The sequence below is a fragment of the Sus scrofa genome, chromosome 15 (genome assembly GCF_000003025.6).
Source record: "Sus scrofa isolate TJ Tabasco breed Duroc chromosome 15, Sscrofa11.1, whole genome shotgun sequence".
NCBI classification, from domain to species: Eukaryota; Metazoa; Chordata; class Mammalia; order Artiodactyla; family Suidae; genus Sus; species Sus scrofa.
This window is the reverse complement of record NC_010457.5, coordinates 139,757,022-139,777,789: the sequence shown is the minus strand read 5'-3', so window position 1 is coordinate 139,777,789 and position 20,768 is coordinate 139,757,022. Positions and strand designations below refer to the sequence as shown.

Sequence of the window (20,768 nt, the reverse complement as noted above, 5' to 3'; positions counted from 1 at the left end):
CAGGGAGTGAGGGGGGAGCACGGAGTTTGTCCTGTCCCCCCTGCACAGCTCCCCCCACAGGAAAAATTCCTGGGCCGCCAGCCCACTCCCCGCCCCATGACCCGTGCCCCGTGCCCCCTGCCCCCACGCCCCCATGCCCCATGTCCCATGCCCAGCGTGTGGATTTGGGAAGCCCCAAGACCTCCCACTCAGGAATCTCCTGGGGGGGGTCCCCTTCCACACGCCACGCCCCCCCAGGGCAGTAAAATGCACAGAAGCACCCAGACAGCCTCACAGTGGACTGCATCGTGGGTACCAGGTCTGCAGGATGGGCAAGGGGTGTGTGCAGGGCCGCCCCGAGGGAGGGGGTTGGGGCTTTACGGACCACCTGTGAAGGCTGGGTGGGACCCCTGGAGGAGTCCTGGCAGCCAGGGGCAGGTGGGAGAGAGCGCTGCCTGTGTCCAGGAGGGGCGCCTGGGATGCAGCTGAGGGTGGGGCTTTGGGAAGGGGAGTCCTGGGGAGACACAGCCCAGGGGGCCCAGACGAGGGAAAGCAGGTGTGCTCGGTGTGGCCCGGGTGGGGGGCGAGGGGAGGTGGCCTGGCCGGGAGCAGTTTCTGTCTGGGAGACCACCCTCGCTCCTGCTGGAAGGCCTGATGGAGGGGCACCCCCCACCCCAGCCTCACCGTCCCAGGAGCTCGCTGGACACCCGGCAGCGCTGTGCTTCCTGGCTCTGCGCCTCCAGCCTGCCCAGGAGGGCCTGGTGCTCCTGGGCCTGCTCCCGCAGGAGCCTCCGCAAGGCCCGCAGCTCCCGCTGGCTCTCTGACATCCGCTCCTGGAGCCCGGCCGCCGTTGCCTCGGAGGACTCCAGCTGCAGACGCAGCTCCTGCCCGAGAGTGGGGTGCCGCCTGAGCCCCGTGGCCCGGCCAGGCCTGTGACCACAGAGGCCAGCCAGAGCCCCCAACTCCACGAGATAGGATGCCCTTAAGACCGAGACCCCCCTGCTGTGGGGTTCAGGGGCAGGCCCTGTAACTGCCCTTGGCAGTCTGGCAGCCTGGCAGCCTTTGTGGCTTTGCTCCCAGGGGGACGGGGTGCATCATTGCCTCTGCGGCCACTGACCGCCTCCTGCTATCACTGCCTCCCAAAGGCCGCCTGCAAGCTGGCAGTGCGGGGTCCAGGGTGGCCGGGGAGCAGGCCCCGGATGGGACACAGTCGCGGGGGGCATAGCGCGCCCTCAGATGGCCTTCAGCACTTCTGCTGCACCCCAGCTCCAGGTGCCCGCATCTGCCTGGCCCCCTTCAGGGCGCAGAGAGGCAGGGGCGGAGGGGAGAGACCAAGGCCCAGGGCAAACGGGTCCGTCCAAGTCCCATGGCCAGCTGGAACCATCAGGACCCTGCAGCCCACCCGACACTCCACGTGGGAAGGAGGCGGGCCTGCACTTTTGTGTACTGTAGGGCTTTGGCCTCGGCCCCCAGGCCCCCAGGGACCCGGCCTCCTGCGGGCCCAGGTGCCCCCACTGCACGCCGCCGTCTCCCAGCCCCACGCACCAGTTTCTGCACATCTGTCCTGAGGGAAGAGATGCTTCGGTCCTTGTTGGCATTTTGCTCTGTGAGCTTCTGCACCAGCAGCGTCTGCTCTGAGAGTCTAGGGAGAAGTTGGGAGTCGGGCAGGGTCTTCAGCACCCAAAACAGAGCTCAGGGCACCCGTGGGCGCTGGAATGCCCTGGCTCCATCGGACCCTCCTGCGATGCAGCCTCCCTGCTGACACTGGCCACCTCTGTCTGAGTGGGCCTCAGTCCCCAGTCTGGTCAGACCCTGCTCTTCTGCTCTAGAAACTTCAATGGCTCCCGCTGTCTCGGAGTAAAGTGCCGAGCCCAAGTGCCGCATTCAAGGCCCCATCCTGACCCCGACTCAGCTCTCCAGCCCCGCGGTGGCTTCCCCAGGCCCTGCCCGGTCCTCGAAGAGCCTGTTTTTGGGCCCCTCTGGCTGCGCTCCTCCGCCAGCGTGATGACGCTTGTCTGTCCTTCCCAGGAGCCACTTTCTTCTCAAAGACCCCTTGCTGCCCCACCCTGTGCTCCTCCGGGGCTGGCTGGGGTGTGCTGGACTCAGCAGGCCCGAGGGCAGTGTGGGCTGGCTCTGGGCAGGGCACGCGTGACCTCATGAACCCCAGGTCCCGGGAGCTGCCCTGTGGCAGTGTCAGCTCTTTACCGGGAGCTGCCGCTCGCCTCCTGCAGAAGCTGCCCTCACGCGACTTCCACGCCCCACACGAGAGTCCGTGTCCAGAGCCCCCAGGCTTGCGGGGAGTGGCCCCCTGCCCTTGCACCTGCTTCAGCTTCTTTTTTTTTTTTTTTTTTTTTTTTTTTTTTTTCCGCTCGCCTTGTTCCCTATGAACGGCTTCCACGCCCCCACACGCAGTCCCCGCTGCCCTCCCACCCCCCGGCTTCCCGGCAGGCGCCCCCCTGCCTTCGCACCCTGCTTCAGCTTCTTAAACAGTTTCCCTTGAAGCAGCGCCTGGCCCTGGAGCAAAGTGCTTCCAGCCTGATCATTCCACCTCTGGGAGCAGCTCAAGTGTGTCCGGGGCAGCGTTCACGGAACACGCACAGTCACGGGCACTAATGCTGCCCCCGCCCCCAGCCCCGGCCTTCGGGATGGTGCCTGTGAACCGTGCTGGGCACTGGGGACGCGCCCTGGGGTCAGGATGGGGGTGCCATTGGGAGGAAGCTGCACGTGAGTGAGGTCCCAGCCTGCAGCTTCCAGGCCGACTGGCCGGGCGCGGGGCCCGCTGTCCCTGCCTCCTGCACCCACCTGGCCTGGAGGGCCACCTTCTCCGCGTCCCAGCGGCCCTGCAGCTGCAGCATCTCCCGCACCTTGTCCCGCAGCTGCTGCTCCAGGGCACCGGCCGTGCTGCTGGCCGTCAGCCGCAGGTTAGAGCCGAGGTTCAGGCAGGCCATGTGCAGGCGGCGGGCCGACCTGGCGGCCTCCGCTCGCATGTCCGCCAAATCCCTGGGCGACAAGAGCAGCGCCCCTGCTGAGCTGTGGGTCTGGAGCCTCCAAGCCGCAGGGTCTGGTCACATGCCCACAGCAGTCCACCGCCCAGCCGGTCTCAGGAGGGAGACTGTGGCATCGACTGTCCCCACGAAACAGCTGGGGTGTGGGCGGGGGGGGCTGGGCCAGGCCAGACAGGACAGGCTGTGCGAGGCGTCTGGTAAGGACCAGAGGGGCCCCGAAGCTCCATCCATGTACACCTGCCCCTCCCAGAGTGGGTCCCTAACAGGCCCGCCCTCCCGTCTCCCCCCTGCACCCTTGCCCATCGCCCCATTCTTCGTCCACCTGCCCCACTGCCCACCTCCCCTGCTGGCTCCACCACTCCATCGGCCACCCAAAACAAAGTCCAGGTAGGGCTCGAACCGTCCCCATGGGAGCCTGGAGCCCCGCCCTCCCGGAGCCCACACCTGGCTCTGGGCGGGCAGGTGGCTGGCACTTACTTCTCAGTGGCTGCGCGTAGCTCAGCCAAGTGTCCCCGGAGTGCGGTGACCTGTCTCCGCAAGAGGACCCCCTGGGGCTCCCCCAAGCCAGCACGCCGCATCTGAAAGCGAGAGGCTCACGTCCACTGCAGGCGGAGGCCAGGTCTGGGGGGGGGGAGGGGGCAGGGAGCCCTGGACCCCCATCGCCCTCCCCACAGCCCCCAGCACCAGGCGGGCAGCAGGCAGGGGGTGGAGTAGAGCAGCGTCACCTACCTTCCTTCAGCCCACATCCTATGACTTAGTCCAAATAATGCAAACCACCCCCGCGGGCAGGGCTCTGTGCCCCTCCCAGGAGAACCTGCCCAGACCCAGGACCCCTCGACCTCTGTCCCTGCTGGCACAGGGCAGCACTCAGCCCCTGGCCTCCAGCTGGGAAGTGGGGCAAACACCAGGAAACAGGCCCTGTCTTCTCCCCCAGGTCCTACTCTTCGAGGGCCCCGAAGACATCCGGAGGTGGGGTTGGCTCTTGGAGGTGCCAGGGCAATAGAAGCCTCTGCCTCTGAGCTCACAGAGGTGGGGATGGGGGTGGGAGCCACCCCAAGGCCAGGCGGAGTGAATTGGGCTGTTGGACTGTGGGCACGGATGGGTTGGGGAAGGGGATGGAGGCCGGCGTCGTGGTCGCGGGGCCAGCCTTGCAGGGAGCTAAGCCGACGCCCAGAAGGTTCTGAGTCTCCACGCCGCCTTCCCAGCCTTGCACCGGGCTGGGTCCTCCTGACCTTCCGGGATCCCCAGAGGGCTCGTCGACACCCCCGTGCTCTCCAGCGTCTCCACGGTCCCTCCCGCCCTGTTGCCGCACACCCGCCACCTGCCGTCCTTCAGAGCTGCTCCTGAGGACTGTCGCATCCTTCTGGGCCTCGGGCTCAGGACCCACGCACCCACTCTTCCTTCATGAAGCCTGTGCTGCTCCCCTCCCTGGCCCCACGCCTGAGGGCCCCCGCTCAGCCCAGGAACGCTCTGCTGTGGACCTTCTGTCGGGGACGCCCCTTCGTGCCTGGAGCCGGAGGCTGCTGCGTACTTGTCCCCCGCCCATGGTGGTCGTCAAAGAGCAGGGACCAGACACCCTTCCTGGGAGCGAGGAGAGCAGAGGCCTGTCCTGTCCTGACCAAGGACCATGGCTTCTGTCAGAAGCAAGTGAAAATCCTTTCCAGAACATACACACGCACGGCGGGTCTCAAAGAACTTTCAGAATCCCACAGCAAAGGGGGTGCTCAGCCGAAAACATTTTTTAGAAAAACCATCAAGGACACAGGGAAACACAGCACCATGATCAAGACCTAGCAGAAACAAGAGACTCGAAGAACTGCAGAGAGCAGACTATCAAAGACGACAAAGTACCTTTTTTAATATGCATCGACAAATACACACGAGGCTTGCAAATACGAGTTAAGAGTATGACACCAGGAAAACACTCAGAATAAAAATCAGGATTCTTAAAAATGAAAAATGCAATAGTTAGAATTTAAGCCAAGTAGGCAGGTTTCTCAGAGACTGAAGACTTGAAGAGAAAACCGACGACCAGCGGGGTAGGCGTGAGAAAATTATCCGAAATGTAGACCAGGACGAGGAGAGAAGGGAGGCCGGGGGGCTGAGAAGCGTGGGAGGGGGCACAGGCCTGGGTCGGGCGCACGGAGCTGATGGACTTTCCAAAAACCGCGAATAAAGAATCCCGATGGATCCTCAGCAGGAGAGACGGGGACGCCTGCCCCCGGGCCCATCTTAGAGCCCGCAGAGCTCAGAGCGGCCAGAGGGAGAAGACCGGGACCGCCCCCAGGGCTCAGTGGGGCTCCGTGGGCCGGGCGGTGGCCGGGCAGCCAGGGGACAGAGGAAGGGTGTCTTCAAGCGGCTGAGAGAAACGGCTACCTACCGATGGGTGGTTCCAAGACAAGAGAGGAGCAAAGACCCTTGATGAGCCAGTGCCGAACTGGACCCGACACGGTCTCCAGGGTATTCGTTTCCACACACGGTGGTCACTAGGGGCCATGGGGCGGGCATGGTGTGTCTGCAGCGTCTCCCCTGCCCCACACGGGAGCCCGGCCGTTGGCAGCCACCCCGTGATGACAAATGCGCCAGTGATGGTGAAGGCAGCGCCCTCTGTCCTGACGCCGCGCTCAGCTTGTCTGACCCCCAGGCCCCATCCTGGGGTGGGTGCAGCCGGAGGGCCCGTCCGGCCGCACAGTGGGCTCAGGCCTCCCTCTCCGCCAGGTCCGTGTGGGAAGGGCAGGGTGGGCTTGCCTGAGGGTCTGTGCAGGGTCAGCTGAGGCCCGGGCGAGCGGGGCACCTCGGCCTTGGCTTCTGCCCCTTCCCAGGAGAAATCCTGCCCGCGGGCCCACGGGGACATCTGGGGACCATCGGAGCAGAGGCACAAATGCCTCTTTGACACAGAGGTCACAGGCTCATGGGGAAGAGGTAGGCAGGGGTGTGGGTGACCTGTCTGGACTAAGGCCCCCACCTCACGCTGGACCTCTTGCCACCGGTGACCACCCGAGACGGTCCACACGGCACGTTCCTCCCAGCCAGGCTGAGGCTGGAGCACCGCACCTGCTGGCTGAGGCCCCTGCTGGCCTGGCCGGGGCGGGAGCCATGGTGTGCCCAGCCCCCACCCCCCAGGTCTGACCAGGAGTCAGGCCCCTGGAGACCCTCCCTCTCAAGAGCAGGGCGGCCACGCCAGAGCCGGGCTCGGCCCTCGTTCTACTGCCCAAGCCTGGGGCCTGCGGGGGAGGCACCGTCCCTGTCATGGGGTCCTTCTCTCAAAGCGGGGGTCTTCTACCCAGTGCCCCCCACTCTGCAGACTTCCATGGCCAAGCCGAGAGGGGCGGGGTGGGGCAGGAGGCCCGTGGCCTGGCACCCAGGAGGAGCCACAGCTGAAGCTCACCGTCTCCCGGCCCTGCTGCCACCCACCCCTGCCACCGTCCCCAAAGCAGGTGGGGCGGGGCGGCACCTCTCTCTGGGTCCAGCGCTGCGCCTCCCTGAGCTCCAGCTCTCCCCGCAGACGGAGCACGCTGCCCGTGGTCCTGGCCAGCTCCTGGGCCAGCCTGTCGTTGGCCTTCTTCATGTGCTCCAGCTGCTCTCGCAGCAGACTATTCACCTGGGAGAGGCCAGTGCTCCTGGACAGCAAGAACAGAGCACACAGCCGGGGGGTAGCCTCTCCAGACAGACGTACTCCGTGACCCGGGCACCCCAGCCTCCCGGGCCAGTGACCCAGCTTGACTGTTCAGCCCCCAAACTGCCCCTAAACAGCAATGACCACCTGCAATGGGTCCCCAGGGGTTCCCAACCTGGGGCCAGGCTCTGGGTGCCACCTTCCCTGGCACACCTGTTCTCCCGCCCCCCCATCCCACCTCTCCCATCCCACCTCTCCCGGCTCTGCCCCCACAGCCGCGGCCGGCTCCTGACTCCAGGTGCCGAGGTGAACCCCAAGGCCAGCAGGAGGGTCAGGCTTGGGAGCACCAGCTGAGGGTCCCCCGGCTGGAGGGGAGACGCCATGCATGCAGCAGGACGGGGAGAGGGAGTCAGGCGTGCCCCCTGTGGGTGACCCGATGTGGCCCCCTGTGATGTGGGGGCTGCTCTCCACTCAGGGTAGGGCTGTGTGTGGCTGCGGTCAGGGACCTCAGGCCCTCCGGAACCTGCGCCTCCGGCGGCGGGGCTGCAAGGCCGCAGGGACCCCTGCTCCTCTGCCCCTTGGCTTGTTTACCAAGTCTCCTCTCCCTCCCTCCCAAACCGGTTTCAAAGTGCTTCTCATCACTTTTCTTCCGTTTCCGGGGTCCCTGAGGGTGAACCGACGGCAGAAGTGCTCCACAGACGGCCCAGCCTCCGGTCCGCAGACGGGGCGCCCGGGCTCAGCCCTTCCACCGTCCTCCCCGCAGAGTGCAGAGAGCTGACCTGCCCTTCCCGGGACCTGCCGGGCGGGGCTCGCGGTACCCCGGGGGATGCAGTCACCACAGGGGGATGGCTCTCCTCCCCACCCTGCCCGCCGTCCCGCCCCCGAGCCCACAGCCACCTCCTGAAGGCAAATGGGGAAGAGCAGCCGCAGTGGGGTCTGCTGCCTCTTGGGGTGCTGGCCGAGCCCCCTGCAGCCCTGCCCACCGCACCTGCCGGCCTCACCTCTGCTCGGCAGCCTCCAGCCGGCCCAGGGCCTCCTCCAGGTCCACACTGTGCTCCAGCTCCGACCTCCGCAGCCGGGCCTCCGTGGTCTCCAGCCGGGCCTGCAGCTGCAGGGAGACGGTGACCACCTGGCTGGCCGCTTCCAAACCCAGGGGCAGGGTGGCTATGGCACCTCCCAGGGATGGGTGAAGGGGCTCCTCTGGGTTCCCCAGTAGGGGAGGTGGTCGGGCGGAACAAGGGCTGGGGTTGGGTCCAGCGGGGCCTTGGTGAGGCAGGTCAGGTAGGCGGGCATCCACGCCCTGGCCTGTGCCAAGTGCCCGCAGCCGACTGAGGAGGGCCCCAGGATCTGGTATGGCCACGTAGGGGTCAGGACGGCCCAGATGCAGAGCGGGCCTGGGGTCCCTGCGTGAGAGTGAGCGAACGTGGGTCCCCCTCCCACCTGGGCTCGAACCTCTGTCTGCACAGCCTTCCTCCAGCAGGGGCGGTGGGGACCACACCCCCAGGAAGTGGGCCTGCAGCCCCAGGTGGCCCTGGTGGGGAGGGAGCCATCCATCTGGGCCAGGCCTGGCCCCCAGCCTGCTGGAGGCTGGGCAGGGGGGCCCCGGGGCTCTGAGGGACGAGGGAGGTGCTGGGGAGGCCTGCCCAGGATGCTGACCCAGGGCACAGTCTGGGGGTCCGAGAAGGGGACCAGCAGGCTGGCTGGTGGGGGCCGAGGGGGCAGACGTGCAGAGTTGAAGGCCACACCTGGGGCCTGGCCTGGGACTGAGCATGGGGAGGTGAGGGTCCCCCCTCAGCCATCAGTCGGACTGGAGAGGAGGGGCCAGGGGCCAGGCTGGAGCCGCAGGGCCGGGCGGGGGCTGGGGGTCCACCGGGATGGAGCTGCCCACGAAACAGCCACGCCACCCTGCCTGCTGGGGGGCACTTGGGGGGGCCTGGCCCTCGTGCAGAGCTGCCAGGCCTGTAGCTCAGATCTCACTGACTCACGAGGTTTCCTAATCCGGCCGCAGGATTTCTGCGGCTTCTATTCCCGCCGGCCCTCGTGTTCCCAACATCTCCCCACCCTGTGCTAGGAAGGCCCCCGCCCCCGCCCAGGCCAGGAGAGCAGGCGGCTCCCCCAAGTGCTCCAGGCCAACAGGGATGAGGAAACCCCACCCCCTGGTGCTGCCCCCGGAGGGCCCCGGGCATCGGGCGGGTGGTGGTGAGCATGGCTGCGACCGTTGGGGGCGGGGCAGAGAACCCCTCTTCGGGGCTGGAGACGCTGCCGCTTGTTCTGGGAAGCCCTTGGGACCCAACAGAAGACAGGGCCAGCCCAGGGCCCGGTCGAGCTGGAGGAAGGGCCAGCTCCAGTCAGGTCTGTCCCAACAGGGCAGAGAGGCCCTGGCCTCTGCTGAGGCTCGTTTCCTCACCTGTCCTGCCGCACAGAGCAAGGGGCCCGCACTGTGGGCCAGGTGTTCCCTCGCCCAGGCCCCCCTAGCCCAGGCCTGCCTCGGGCGCCCCCATGTCTTGGAGGGTGGACGTGGGACAGAGGCTCTGGCCTAGCCCATTTGCTCACTTTTCAGCCTCAGCTCCTCCACCTGTACCCCCGCAGGCCCTCCCAGCCCCACACGCCATGGGGCCCCTTGCTGCACCTGCCAGGCACCTGGAAGGCACTGCAGCTGCCCAGGGCCCTGAGGGTAGAGGACCAGGGGTCCAGGATGTGTCCAGGGTCTGTCCACCCCCGGCCTTTGGGGAAGGGGATCTGGGGGCGGAGCCAGGTGTCTCTCAGCTCTGCGGGGGCGGGGGGTCCTCAGCCAACTCGGTCAGTTCCTTCTTTGCTGCCTTCCTCCTCCCGCAGCCGCAGCGGGTGTGGGCGGAGCGCCCACCGTGCACTCACACTGGGCTAGGCACTGGGTCCAAAGTGACAGAACGGCCGCTGCCGTCCCAAGGGCTTCGTGCAGGCAGGAAACGAGTTGACGCCTAGGCTGAGCGGGGAGCCCCAGGCACCTGTCCTGCTCCCACCTGCCCTCTCCAGCCTCAAATTCTCCATCTGTTGCCCAGGGCTTGGCTGTGCCAAGGTTGGCCACCATCATTCCGTGTTCTGAGACTCCCTGGCAGTCCCAGTGGTCACCCTCGGCAGCCCTGCGTCCCTGCGCGCACTCACCCGCTGGCTGGCCGCTTGGTACCTGCTGGCCAGCTCGTCTCGCTCGGCGCCCGCCTGGGCCAGCAGGTCCTCCAGCCGGTCCAGCTCCTCCTGCAGAAGCTCATTCTCCTCCTGCACATGGGCCGGGGTGGCCGGCAGTTCCCGCAGCCCTGCAGGCGCTGCACTGTTACCGGGTGGCGGGGGCAGGCCAGCCCCCAGCCCCGCACCCTGTCCCCATGCTGGCCTGCCCAGCATTCCTCGACGTCCCGGCTCGATCCTGGAGATCCCAGTGTGGGGACCACCCCTGATGCCCTGGGCCTCGCTCCCTCTCCCATCAGCTGACATCTATACACCCACACTTCATCCCAGTGAGACCCGCGCCCAGGGCGAACCCCCAATTAGAGTGAGCAGGCTGTAGGAACTGCTGACTCAGGGCGCGATAAGGTGCTTTTCTAACCACGTGGCAGGGGTTCTTTTCCTCCACACACAGCCGGGCCGGTTCCTTTAGGAGGCTGGACAGCCCCTTACTGTAGAGGAGGAGTCGGGAGCACAGGCGGGGCCAGGCTGCCCAGCTGGCTGGGTGGCCTCGGTGCAGGGACCCAGCGTGCCCTGCAGGGGGCCGTGGGGCTGGGGGTGGGGGCTGCTCAGCGTCAGCCTCCGGGATGTCTCAACCTTTCAGATTTTCATTCCTCTCGTGAACAAGGAGCACAGATAAAAGCAAGACGGGCCCCCCTCACCTGGGGGCGGCTCCTCGCCCAGGCTGCCAGCCACAATCTCACGGATGCGGGCGGGCACAGGGGTGGGTGAGGCCCGCCAGCCTCCCCCGCGCACGGTCAGTGTCCGGTCTTCTCTGCTGGCGGCGGGGCTCAGGACGGTGTCCTCTAGTCTCTGAAAAACACACACTCAGAGACACTGGGGCTGCCAGGGCCCCACCTGAGCCAGCTGGAATCAGGGGGGCACCAGGGGCTCCCATAGGCCCTGGAGGACCTGGCAAGGCTGCGGCCACCCAAGGCCCGAGCCTTGCTCTCCCCGCCTGTGAAGCGGGGGCACCCTGCCCATCCTGGTGCTGCCCAGAGCGCAGGTGAGCAGAGAAGGGCCAGCTCGGACGCTCAGCCTGGGTCACCACCCCACCCTCTCCATGGGGGCTGCCCGTCTTGGTGGACCTCTCCGGGGATGCTGGGGGGGAGGGGCCCTTCCCCCCGCCCACGGAGCAAGCAGTCTCAGTTTTCACAGTGGGGGCTGGCAGGCAGGGGTCTGAACCCCACCCAGCAGGGGCAGAGCCCCAGGGGAGGGGCCTCCAACTGGTAGAAAAACTGAGGCGCCACCCACGCTTGTCCCTTTAGGACAAGGGCTGCTGTGCAGGGCTTTCCCCTGTCCAGCGCCGCAGGGCAGGAAGCAAAGGAGGGGCCAGGGGAGGATAGCAGGCCCGCTGCTGCCTCCCCAGCCGGATGGAGCAGCCAACTGGCCACAAGAGAGGTCTGAGTGGGCCTGGAAGCGGGAGGAAGTCCTGGGTCCTGGGCCTGAGCTGGCTGTTTGCCCGGGCCGTGAAGTGTCCCTGCTCCATGAGGGTGGCACAGCTAGGGGAGGGCCTGCGTGGCCGCCAGAGTCCAGAGCGGGGCAGGGCCTCTGTGCCGGCTCTGATGGTGCTGCTGGCTGTGGGAGGACATTGAGGGGCCTGTGACTGCTGGGGCTGAGGCAGCCAGTTCTGTGCCAGCATGAAGCATCTGGACGTGAGAGGGCGGCAAGACTGCCCAGGAGTCAGGACAGCTGCCCACCCGCTTGCTGTGTTTGGGGACAGTTCACAGCTGCCACCTGCCCACTGCATTCAGGATACGATTTTAAGGCAATGAATTAAATATTAAAGAGCAACCAGACCAGAGTTCCCTTCATGGCGCAGCGGAAACGAATCCAACTAGCATCCATGAGGATTCGGGTTCGATTCCTGGCCTCCATCAGTGGGTTAAGGATCTGGCGTTGCTGTGAGCTGTGGTGTAGGTAGACGTGGCTTGGGTCCTGCGTTTCTGTGGCTGTGGCGAAGGCCAGCAGCTGTAGCTCCGATTTGACCCGTAGCCTGGGAACTTCCATATGCCCTGGGTGTGGCCCTAAAAAGCAAAAAAAAAAAAAGCAACCAGATGTTTCCTGGGGGTACCAGAGATGAGTGTCCACGCCAAGGACTCTCTCTGGTGACAAACCAGGGCCCTCCCATCACCCTCAAAGGTCCGACTTCTTAAGCTCATCAGCATGTGCCCTCCCCTCTGCCCTCCGGCTCCTCTTCCCAGGGTCTCCCTCCCTGCCCAGTCCTGGTGAGTGACCACTGTGCCGCCCCCGACGTGCCTGTCCTCACCCCTTCTGATCCACCCAGCTCCCCACAAAGACCCTCCTGAGGCCTCGACCCCTCCGCCTGGCCGAGACCCTCAGGCCGTGGTGGCGGGGATGGAGGGCTCCCTGGTGCCCCCCTGCTCCCCCTCCCCCACTGCCCTGGTAAAAATCTCAGCCTCCTGAGACCCTGCCTGGCCTCTTTTGCTCTGTCTGCTGGGTTAGACACCAGGTGAGCCCTGTTCCCCGACAGAACCTCAGTGAGGGCAGACACCCAGCAATGCCACGGCCGGAACCCCACTACCCTCCCCGGGGTGAGAACGCTGGTCCTGGTGCACCCAGAGCCCAGCCCCCTGCCCCTGGGGCCTCGTTCCTCATCCTTGAATCTGAGTCCTCAGGGGGAGGCGCCTTCACTCAGCTCCCCCAGATGCACCTTCAGCCTGACCCTGGGTGGGAGGCACCCGGCCCGCCCTCAGAGGGGCATGTGCCTGCTGCCCCTTCTGGGCCAAGCCAAGGAGGGGGCGCCAAGGCCACGGACGAAAGGCAGCTGGAAGGGCTGAGCCCTTGTCTGCCCGGAAGCCCTTCCTGCACACGGGGAAACCGAGGCCCGAGGGACGGTCAAGTCCAGGAAGCGCTCCTCCTAGGCCAGGAAGGCCTCTTCCCCGCCGCCCTCCCCGCTCCCCCGGGCGTCCGCGGCGCCACCCGCTAACGGGAAAGCGGCAGCGGCACAAACTTGACTCATTCCTAACATTTACAGAGGGTCACTTATTAGCCGAGCGGTCCCCAGAGGAGCTGGGGGCGTAATGGGTTCCAGCTGCGGCCGGTGCCTGCGATGGGCCGCGGCCCAGCTGGAGCTGAGGGGCGCGGCGGGGGCGGCGCTGCGGGGCTGCGGGGAGCGCCCCGGGGCCGCCCTCGCCCCCCGCTGGCCCCGCCCCCGGCCCCGCCCCTAGCCCCGAGGAAGCAACCGCAGGGGGCGGGGCCGCCGGCCAGGGCGTGCACTGGGCCTGCGCCAGCCTCCGGGTTCGGCTTCCTCCCAGCCCCCCACCGGCCCCATGGCGGTGCCACCTGCAGCTCTGCGGGCCGGGGCGGGGGAGCCGTTTTGGCCTGGCTCCGGGAGTGGGCTCTTGGCCGGTAACTGGGCAGTGCCCTGATTTCTGGAAGGTCCCCCCATGGCAGTCTCGGCTGGACAGAGGGGACACTGGGGCTGGGCATCAGTTTCCTCAAAGACCCCAGACTCACGGTCGAGCCCAACGGCGTCCCTTCCTCCCGCCTCTCCTCCCCTGTGTGCTAATGACCAGAAAGGGGTCACCGCCCCCGCGTGACACCCTGCGTGGGCCCTCTGTGGGTGAGACCCTGGAGGGCGGCAGCCTCCCCTCCTTCCCCACTGCGCCTCCCCGTTGTGGCTGCGAGGAGCAGAAAGTGCCCACCCCCGGGCGTGTGGGCTCCCATCTCTCCCACCCCGGAGGGGAGAAGGGGTCCCCCCTGGGAGAACTGGGTTCTGGTTCTCCCTGCCACTGCCAGTGCCTGTCACCTGCCATCCTGAGCCTTGTGTTATCATCTTTGAAAATTGGGGGCGGGGAGTCCCAGAGACCTGGGCGCTGCGGATCTTCGGAGGGTGAAGTGGGGGTCTCTGGGATTCCCACCCTCTGTTTGCCTAGCTGGGGGTGTGAGGAGGCTTGGAGGGCAGGTGGGAGTCACACAGAGAGGTCTCACTGGTTCTCCTGGCTTGTGACCAGCATCGGACTCCGGAGAAGCCCCTCCGGAGTCTGCAGGCTGCTCAGGCACAGGTCTGCAGGGGAGAGGGCGTGGATCTGCAAAAGGTACCCAGTGCTGCCTGGAAGGAAGGCAGCTGCCCTGGGCCCAGACCCCAGTTGGGGAGACCCCTGGGAGGACCAGGGTGGGTCCAAGGCCAGCGAGGGCATCAGAAGCTCCATTTAAAATCACCCTGTGCGAGTGGGGTCCCACGTGACCTCAACTCAACCAGGACGCAGACTGCACCCTCCTGGCTGGAGTGGCGTGAGTGACGGCGTGGGAGTCTGGGGCTGCTGGGCTCCTCTGCAGAAGGTCGGGGTGGCCTGGCCTGTAGCCTGGGTCTGGGTGGCGGAACTGCAACAGTGCCACCGTGTGGCTGTGAGGGGCGCTGCAAGGGCCGTGCTCACGGAGCTCTTGGAGGAGGGAGGCGGGGTTCAGCGCGCCGTGCCCCCCCCCCCCCCCCCGCGAGCTCAGGAGGTTTCTCAGGCACAATTTTGATCTGCTACCTCCCGCTGAGGGCAGTGCAGGGTCGTGCAATCACAGGGGCGGAGTTAGGACTGGGACCCCACCTGGCCCCCCACCCTCACCCCCCAGTGCCGACACTGGTGGTGTGGAGCCAGCACCTTCCCAGCAGCCAGAGCTCAGGACTCAGCAGGCGCCCTGGGCTCCAGTCTCCTCTCTGAGGGCAGAGGACCGGGGGCAGCCGGGGGCCCACACCAACCGACCACCTCTCCTCCCCCCTGGCCCCTCAGGCCCTCCCTGGCCTTTCCGCATGGGGTGCTCTGAGGACGGGGTGTTCAGCCCAGCGCAGCTGCGGTGCGCCGGCTTGCTGTCCTTCCGAGGCTCGGCCCGCTGCAGAGAGGGCCCTGGGCGGGGGGCCGCCTGCCAGGCTCCGTTTCCTTAGGAGGAAGGGCCTCTGTGAGGGGGTCGCCTGGCCCTGCCATGCTGTGCCTCAGCCCTGTCCAGTTCAGGTCGCTGTGCATTTGCTGAGCCCTCTGGGGCCCTGGGCGTCACCGCCGGGGGCGGGGTCAGGCTTCTTGTGGGAGGTAGTTTGGTTCTGAGCCAATAACAAGGGGCGATCTGGGCAGGCATTGCTCCAGGAATCGGGGAAGAGGGCACGGTCTCCTTCACCTCTGTGTCCCCAGCCCAGCCCCAGCCCCGCAGAGCTTTGGCACCCAGCAGGCTCAGGCACGGGCCGCAGCGCCAAGTCCGAGGTGTGTCTCACTGACTGAAACAGGACGCATATCAAGGATGCGCAGCGGACAAGCCTCCTGTCCACCTCGTTGGCTCCAGTGTCCCCAGAGCCCCACACAGGCTTCCTGGAGGAGGTGGCGGTTGAATTGGACCTTGAAGGATAAATAAGAGTCCAGCCGCCAGGGGGGACACAGGTCAGGTGTCCAGGTGGAGGGACCAGGGGAGGCAAAGGCAGGGGGGTGAGTCCCCAGCTTGTGCGGGGCTGGGGACGGAGGCCACAGGGGTTAGAGCAGTGATGCACGAGAGGTAACTGAAGGCCTTGGCTGTCCCCTCAAGCACCGGGCCCCCATCTCTGGACTGGGGTCCGTGAGTGCGGCGCTCCTGAACGAGGAAGGGGTGTGGGGCCCTTCCGTTTGGTTTTCTTTTTAGGGCCACACCTGTGGCACATGGAAGTTCCCAGGCTAAGTGTCGAAGCAGGAGCTGCAGCCACCAGGCTACACCACAGCCACAGCAATGCCAGGTCTGAGCCGTGTAGGTGAACTATACCACAGCTCACGGCATGCTGGATCTTTAACCCACTAAGCGAGACCAGGGATCAAACCCACAGTGGGAGCTCCTGGCCCATCTGATTAGCACAGCGACCCTGGCTGTGTCAGGGCCAAGGGTCTTCCGCCTCCATCCACACAAGGCTTGGTCACACCCTGCACTCTGAAACCCCCCAGCTGCTGTCCCATGGCTGGGTCCTCCGTCAGGCTCTGGGGAGCCCCCTGGGCACCTGCCTCACCCTTGCACAGATGCGGACACTAAGGCAGAGACAGTGGCAGACCGGGACACCACACTGCCCTCCTTTCTGCTCAGGTGGCGGTGTGACTCCAGGGCTGTACCCGCCCCCCTTCCTGGCCCCCTGGCAGCCCCTCCTCCTTGTCCTCCCCTCCCCCTTCCTCCCTCCCCTCGGGAAACACCCCGCCAGACCTTGGGGAGGGCTCGGACCCAGGAGGTGTGGGGAGCAGCACTCCTGCCGCGAGACTGTGAAGCTCCCACTTTTTGTCTTTTTTTTTTTTTTTTTTGCCATTTCTTGGGCTGCTCCCACGACGTATGGAAGGTTCCCAGGCTAGGGGTCGAATCAGAGCTGTAGCCACTGGCCTACACCAGAGCCACAGCAACGCGGATCCAAGCTGCGTCTGCGACCTACACCACAGCTCACGGCAACACCGGATCATTAACCCACTGAGCAAGGGCAGGGATCGAACCTGCAACCTCATGGTTCCTAGTCGGATTCGTTAACCACTGCACCACGATGGGAACTCCCCCACTTTTTTTTTTGGTCTTTCGTTCTTTTAGGGCCACACCTGAGGCATATGGAGGTACCCAGGCTAGGGATCTAATTGGAGCTACAGCTGCCGGCCTACAGCACAGCCACAGCAACACTGGACCCTTAACCCAATGAGTGAGTCCAGGGATCGAACCTGCAACTTCACGGTTCTCAGTCAGATTCATTAACCAATGAGCCACGACGGGAACTCCTAGCACTTTTGAAGACGTCAGAGCTGCTGAGGCAGCGGGGTAGACGGCTGACATGGGGAGGGGGGCAGCTGTGAGCCCAGCTGTGGCCCTCGCGGCCTGGGGGGACGCTCTGAGTGTGGCCCAAGCGTGGGGTCGCAGAGGAGGAGCGGCGGCAAGGCTGAAGACTGAGGCCCCTCAAAATAGAGCAGTTTCAGAGAGAGGATTAAGATGGCAGAATAGAAGGACTGGGGCTCAACTTCTCTCGTAAAAACAACAAAATTCACAACTAAAAGCTGAGCAGTCCCCACCTAAATGGACCAGAAACCTTAAAAAAGATACCCTACTCCAGAAAAAAAGAGGAGGCCACATCAAGAGGTAGGAGGGGCGATTTCACGATGGAAACAACCCCCTACCTCCCGGGTGGGAAGCTCCACGGACTGAAAACTAACTGGGTCACAGAGAGACTCACCTACAGGAGTGAGAGTTCTGAGCCCCACATCAAACCCTCACGTGCAGGGATGCGGCATTGGGAGAAAGAGCCCCTGGAGCATCTGGCATCGAAGGCCAGTGGGGCTTGTGCACAGGAGCTCCATGGAACTGGGGGAAACGGAGACCCCATTCTTAAAAGGCACACACAGACTTTCATGTGCACTGGGTCCCAGGGCAAAGCAAAGTCTCCATAGGAATCTGGGTCAAACCTGACTGCAGTTCTTGGAGGACATCTGGGAAAACAGGGGTGAATGTGGCTTGTGGTGGGGGAAGGACATTGAAAGCAAAGCTCTCGAGAATATTCAGCAGCTGCCTTTCCCTGGAGGGGGCCATTTTGGGAAAATCTGGCCCCACCCATCAGTCAGCCAGGGCTGAGAAGCCCAGGGCAAACAACAATCCAGGTGGGATTACAGCCCCCCTCCTTAGTAAACAGGCTGCCTAAAGACCCCTCAGGCACACAGCTGCCTCTAATCCCATCCAGAGACTAAGCCCCACCCACCAGAGGGATTAGAATCGGCTCCACCTACCAGGGGGCAGGCATCAGCCCCTCCCATCAGGAAGCCTACAGCAAGCCCCCCATACCCACTTCAGCCACAACGGGGCAGACACCAGAAGTAAGAGAGGCTACAACTCTGTTATCTGTAAAAAGGTCACCACACCAAAAACTTATAAAAATGAAAAGACAGAAAACCATAACTCAGATGAGGGAGAAAGAAACCCCAGGAAATCAGCTAAGCCATGAGGAGATTCTCAGCCTCCAGGAAGAAGACTTTAGACTGCTGGTGCTGAAGATGATGCAAGACATTGGAAATAATCTGGAGGCAAAGATGGATAACTTACAGGAAACATTGAGTAAAGAGATACAAGATATAAAACTTAAACAAGAAGAGCTGCAAAATACAATAACTGAAATAAAAAACTCACTAGAAGCAGCTAACAGCAGAATACAGGAGGCACAAGAACCAATAAGTGAGGTGGAGGACAGACTAGTGGAAATCATGGGTGCAGAACAGAAAAGAGAAAAAAGATTGAAAACAAATGAAGAGAGTCCCGGAGATCCCTGGGACAATGTTAAACGCAGCAACATCCGTATTATAGGGGTGCCAGAAGGAGAAGAGAGAGAGAAGGGGACAGAAAAAATATTCCAAGAGATAATAGCCGAAAACTTCCCTCACATGGGAAAGGAACCAGTCACTCAAATCCAGGAAGCACAACAAGGGATTAAAATAAACCACCATATAAAATAAACCCAAGGAGGAATACACCGAGACACATATTAATCAAACTAACCAAAGTTAAAGACAAAGAGAAAATCTTGAAAGCAGCTGGGGAAAAGAAACAAGTCACATACAAGGGAACCCCGACAAGGTTATCAGCAGATTTTTCAACAGAAACTCTGCAGGCCAGAAGGGAGTGGCATGATATACTTAACATGATGAAAGGAAAAAACCTCCAACCAAGATTACTCTACCCAGCAAGGCTCTCATTCAGATTTGAAGGAGAAATCAAAACCTTCACAGATAAGCAAAAGTTGAGAGAATTCAGCAACACTAAACCAGCCTTACAACAAATACTAAAGGATCTTCTCTAGGGAGAAAAGAAAAGGCCGAAATCAGAAACAAAAATACCACAAATGACAAGGCTCACCAGTAAAGGTATATATACAGTAAAGATACAAAATAATCCATGCACGATTATACCACCAAAATCAGAAATCATGAGAAGAGGTGGGTACAAATTCCGGACGCTGGAGATGAGCTTGCAATTAAGAGAACACCAACTTAAAACAATCTCATATACATATAGACTCTTATATCAATACTTCAGAATAACTGCAAACCAAAAATCTACAACTGATACACAAGCAAGTAATCTCTGGGAAGAAATATATCTCATAGTAAATAACTGCATAATCCACCATGAAGGGGGTCATTTGACATCATTCTTGGAATGCGGAAGTCTTCTTAGATCTGATTCTGATTTCCTCTGCATCAAAGAATTGATGATAATTATAATTAATGCAACTGTACAATTAAAAAAAAGACAGCAGTTTCTCAGGAATTATCATTTTAAGAACGACCGTAGCCGCCCCCAGCACATCCCACACCCAGGAGCGGCTGTAATGACGAAGCAGGTGCAAGACCTCTGTGTGGAGAACGAGCTTCCGTTGACGTAGCCGCAGCGTAGACGGAAGCGGAAGCGTAGACTCCGCGCAGGAGTTGGGAGACTCACGTGAGGATGTCAATCCCCCTTAAACCCGCCCATGGATTCAGCCAAAGCCGGGTCCAAATCCCGGGAGGAGTTGTGTTTGCAGACAGTACTGATTCTGAGCTGATTCTCGGGCTCGTATGGAAACGAGGAGCCAAACGTCCGCAGGCGACGGTGAAGGAGAACGAAGCTTATGCTCCCAGACGTGAAGCCCTGTCCGGATCCACCGTGATGAAGACAGGGTGGCACTGGCAGAAGGACAAACTGGCCGGCGGGAAAGGTGATAAGCTCTGGAAGTGCACAGACCCGCACACACGCATGCACACGTGCACACGGACGTGCACACACCTGGCTAGTGACGCACGTGGCACGCAGTGCAGTGGGGAAGGGACGGCATGTTCGGTGTGGGGCTGGGCCCGCTGGACGCTCCGTGGGAGGAAATGCATGGTGACCCTGCCTCCCGCCACCCAGAGGTCAGGCCGCAGGGATTACAGATTTAGCCGTGAACGTAAAACCGCCAGCTTCTGAGAGGGACACAGACGAACGTCTTTGTGACGCGGGGAGACAAGTGTGTTTCGTCAGCAGCGCACGAGAAGCACTAATCTGGGGGGTGGGGAATGGACAGCTGTGCTGCCACGAAAGTGATGAACTCTTCCTCGAAAGCACCTTAAAAAGTCAAAAGGCCACCGACACAGCAACGATTTGCAAAGCACGTGCTCAATAAAAGACTTGGTGCCAGATGATACAATCAAATCCAAATCAACAAGAAGAGGAGGAAGATGGGCACACGGGGACATATCTAGGGGCCAACAAGCAGGGAGAAATGTGCTCCGTCTCACGAGTCGTCAGGCCAATGAGCATTAAACCATCACGACACCCCTGTCCATTTGCCGGCACGGCGAAACAGCAAAATGATAGGAAAAGCCAGGTGTCGGCGAGGTCAGGGGGCAGCCAGCCCCTCACGCGCGTACGTCTGTATGCCCGCGTTGGAACCTGTCTGGCAGTGTCCCCCGAGGCCCAACATATGCAACCCCGTGACCCAGCATTTCCCTGCCCGGGGGTGCGCCCACCAGAAACACATACACGTGGCCCCAAGGATAGGAACTGGCATGTCCACGGCAGTGCTGTTCGCGTTAGGCCGAAGTGGAAGCCCCTCAAAGGCCATTAACTTACTGAAACAGATGAAAAGTGTGTCTTCACACAACAGGACGCACAGCTGACGGTCACCGCGTGCGGCTTTCTGGGTGCATTTCGCAACTGTGGTTTTGTGCCAAGAGCATAGGCGTGTGCACACATACTCTGACAGTGCTCTCCGGCGTGGCTGCTGGCCGCTCGGTGGGCTCGGGGAAGCGGTATACCCAAGAACTGCGCGTTTCTGTGTGCGTGCCGCGTCAGCCAAAACTTTTTAAAACTCCAGTGATTGCTCATCGCAAAGTCCAGTTTCTGGACCACGGGCTGTGAGGTCACCCCCCACACTGGACAGTGGCTACTACCTGTCCTCCACGCCCGTCCACCCACCCACCCCGGCTGTTCGGCTGTCCCTCTGCCCACCCACTCGAATTTATTCACCCGGCCTCTCGGCCAGA

General features: G+C 62.8%; 1 protein-coding gene across 5 annotated transcripts in view; it reads right to left on the bottom strand.

Annotated features, from left to right (window-relative positions):
* CROCC2 (ciliary rootlet coiled-coil, rootletin family member 2) overlaps positions 1 to 20,768 on the bottom strand; it is a 68,620-nt gene that overhangs the window by 39,990 nt on the left and 7,862 nt on the right. For all 5 annotated transcript variants that reach the window (XR_002339298.1, XM_021075704.1, XM_021075706.1 and 2 more), the window contains exons 2-9: positions 10,458 to 10,608; positions 9,742 to 9,890; positions 7,602 to 7,708; positions 6,439 to 6,604; positions 3,462 to 3,562; positions 2,782 to 2,979; positions 1,525 to 1,621; positions 664 to 863 (exon numbers count right to left, since the gene is read on the bottom strand). Coding sequence is in view for 4 of the 5 variants with exons in the window: in XM_021075704.1 (XP_020931363.1) it covers positions 664 to 863; positions 1,525 to 1,621; positions 2,782 to 2,979; positions 3,462 to 3,562; positions 6,439 to 6,604; positions 7,602 to 7,708; positions 9,742 to 9,890; positions 10,458 to 10,608 (1,169 nt within the window). In the remaining variant the exon portion in view is untranslated. The remainder of the gene's footprint in view (positions 1 to 663; positions 864 to 1,524; positions 1,622 to 2,781; positions 2,980 to 3,461; positions 3,563 to 6,438; positions 6,605 to 7,601; positions 7,709 to 9,741; positions 9,891 to 10,457; positions 10,609 to 20,768) is intronic.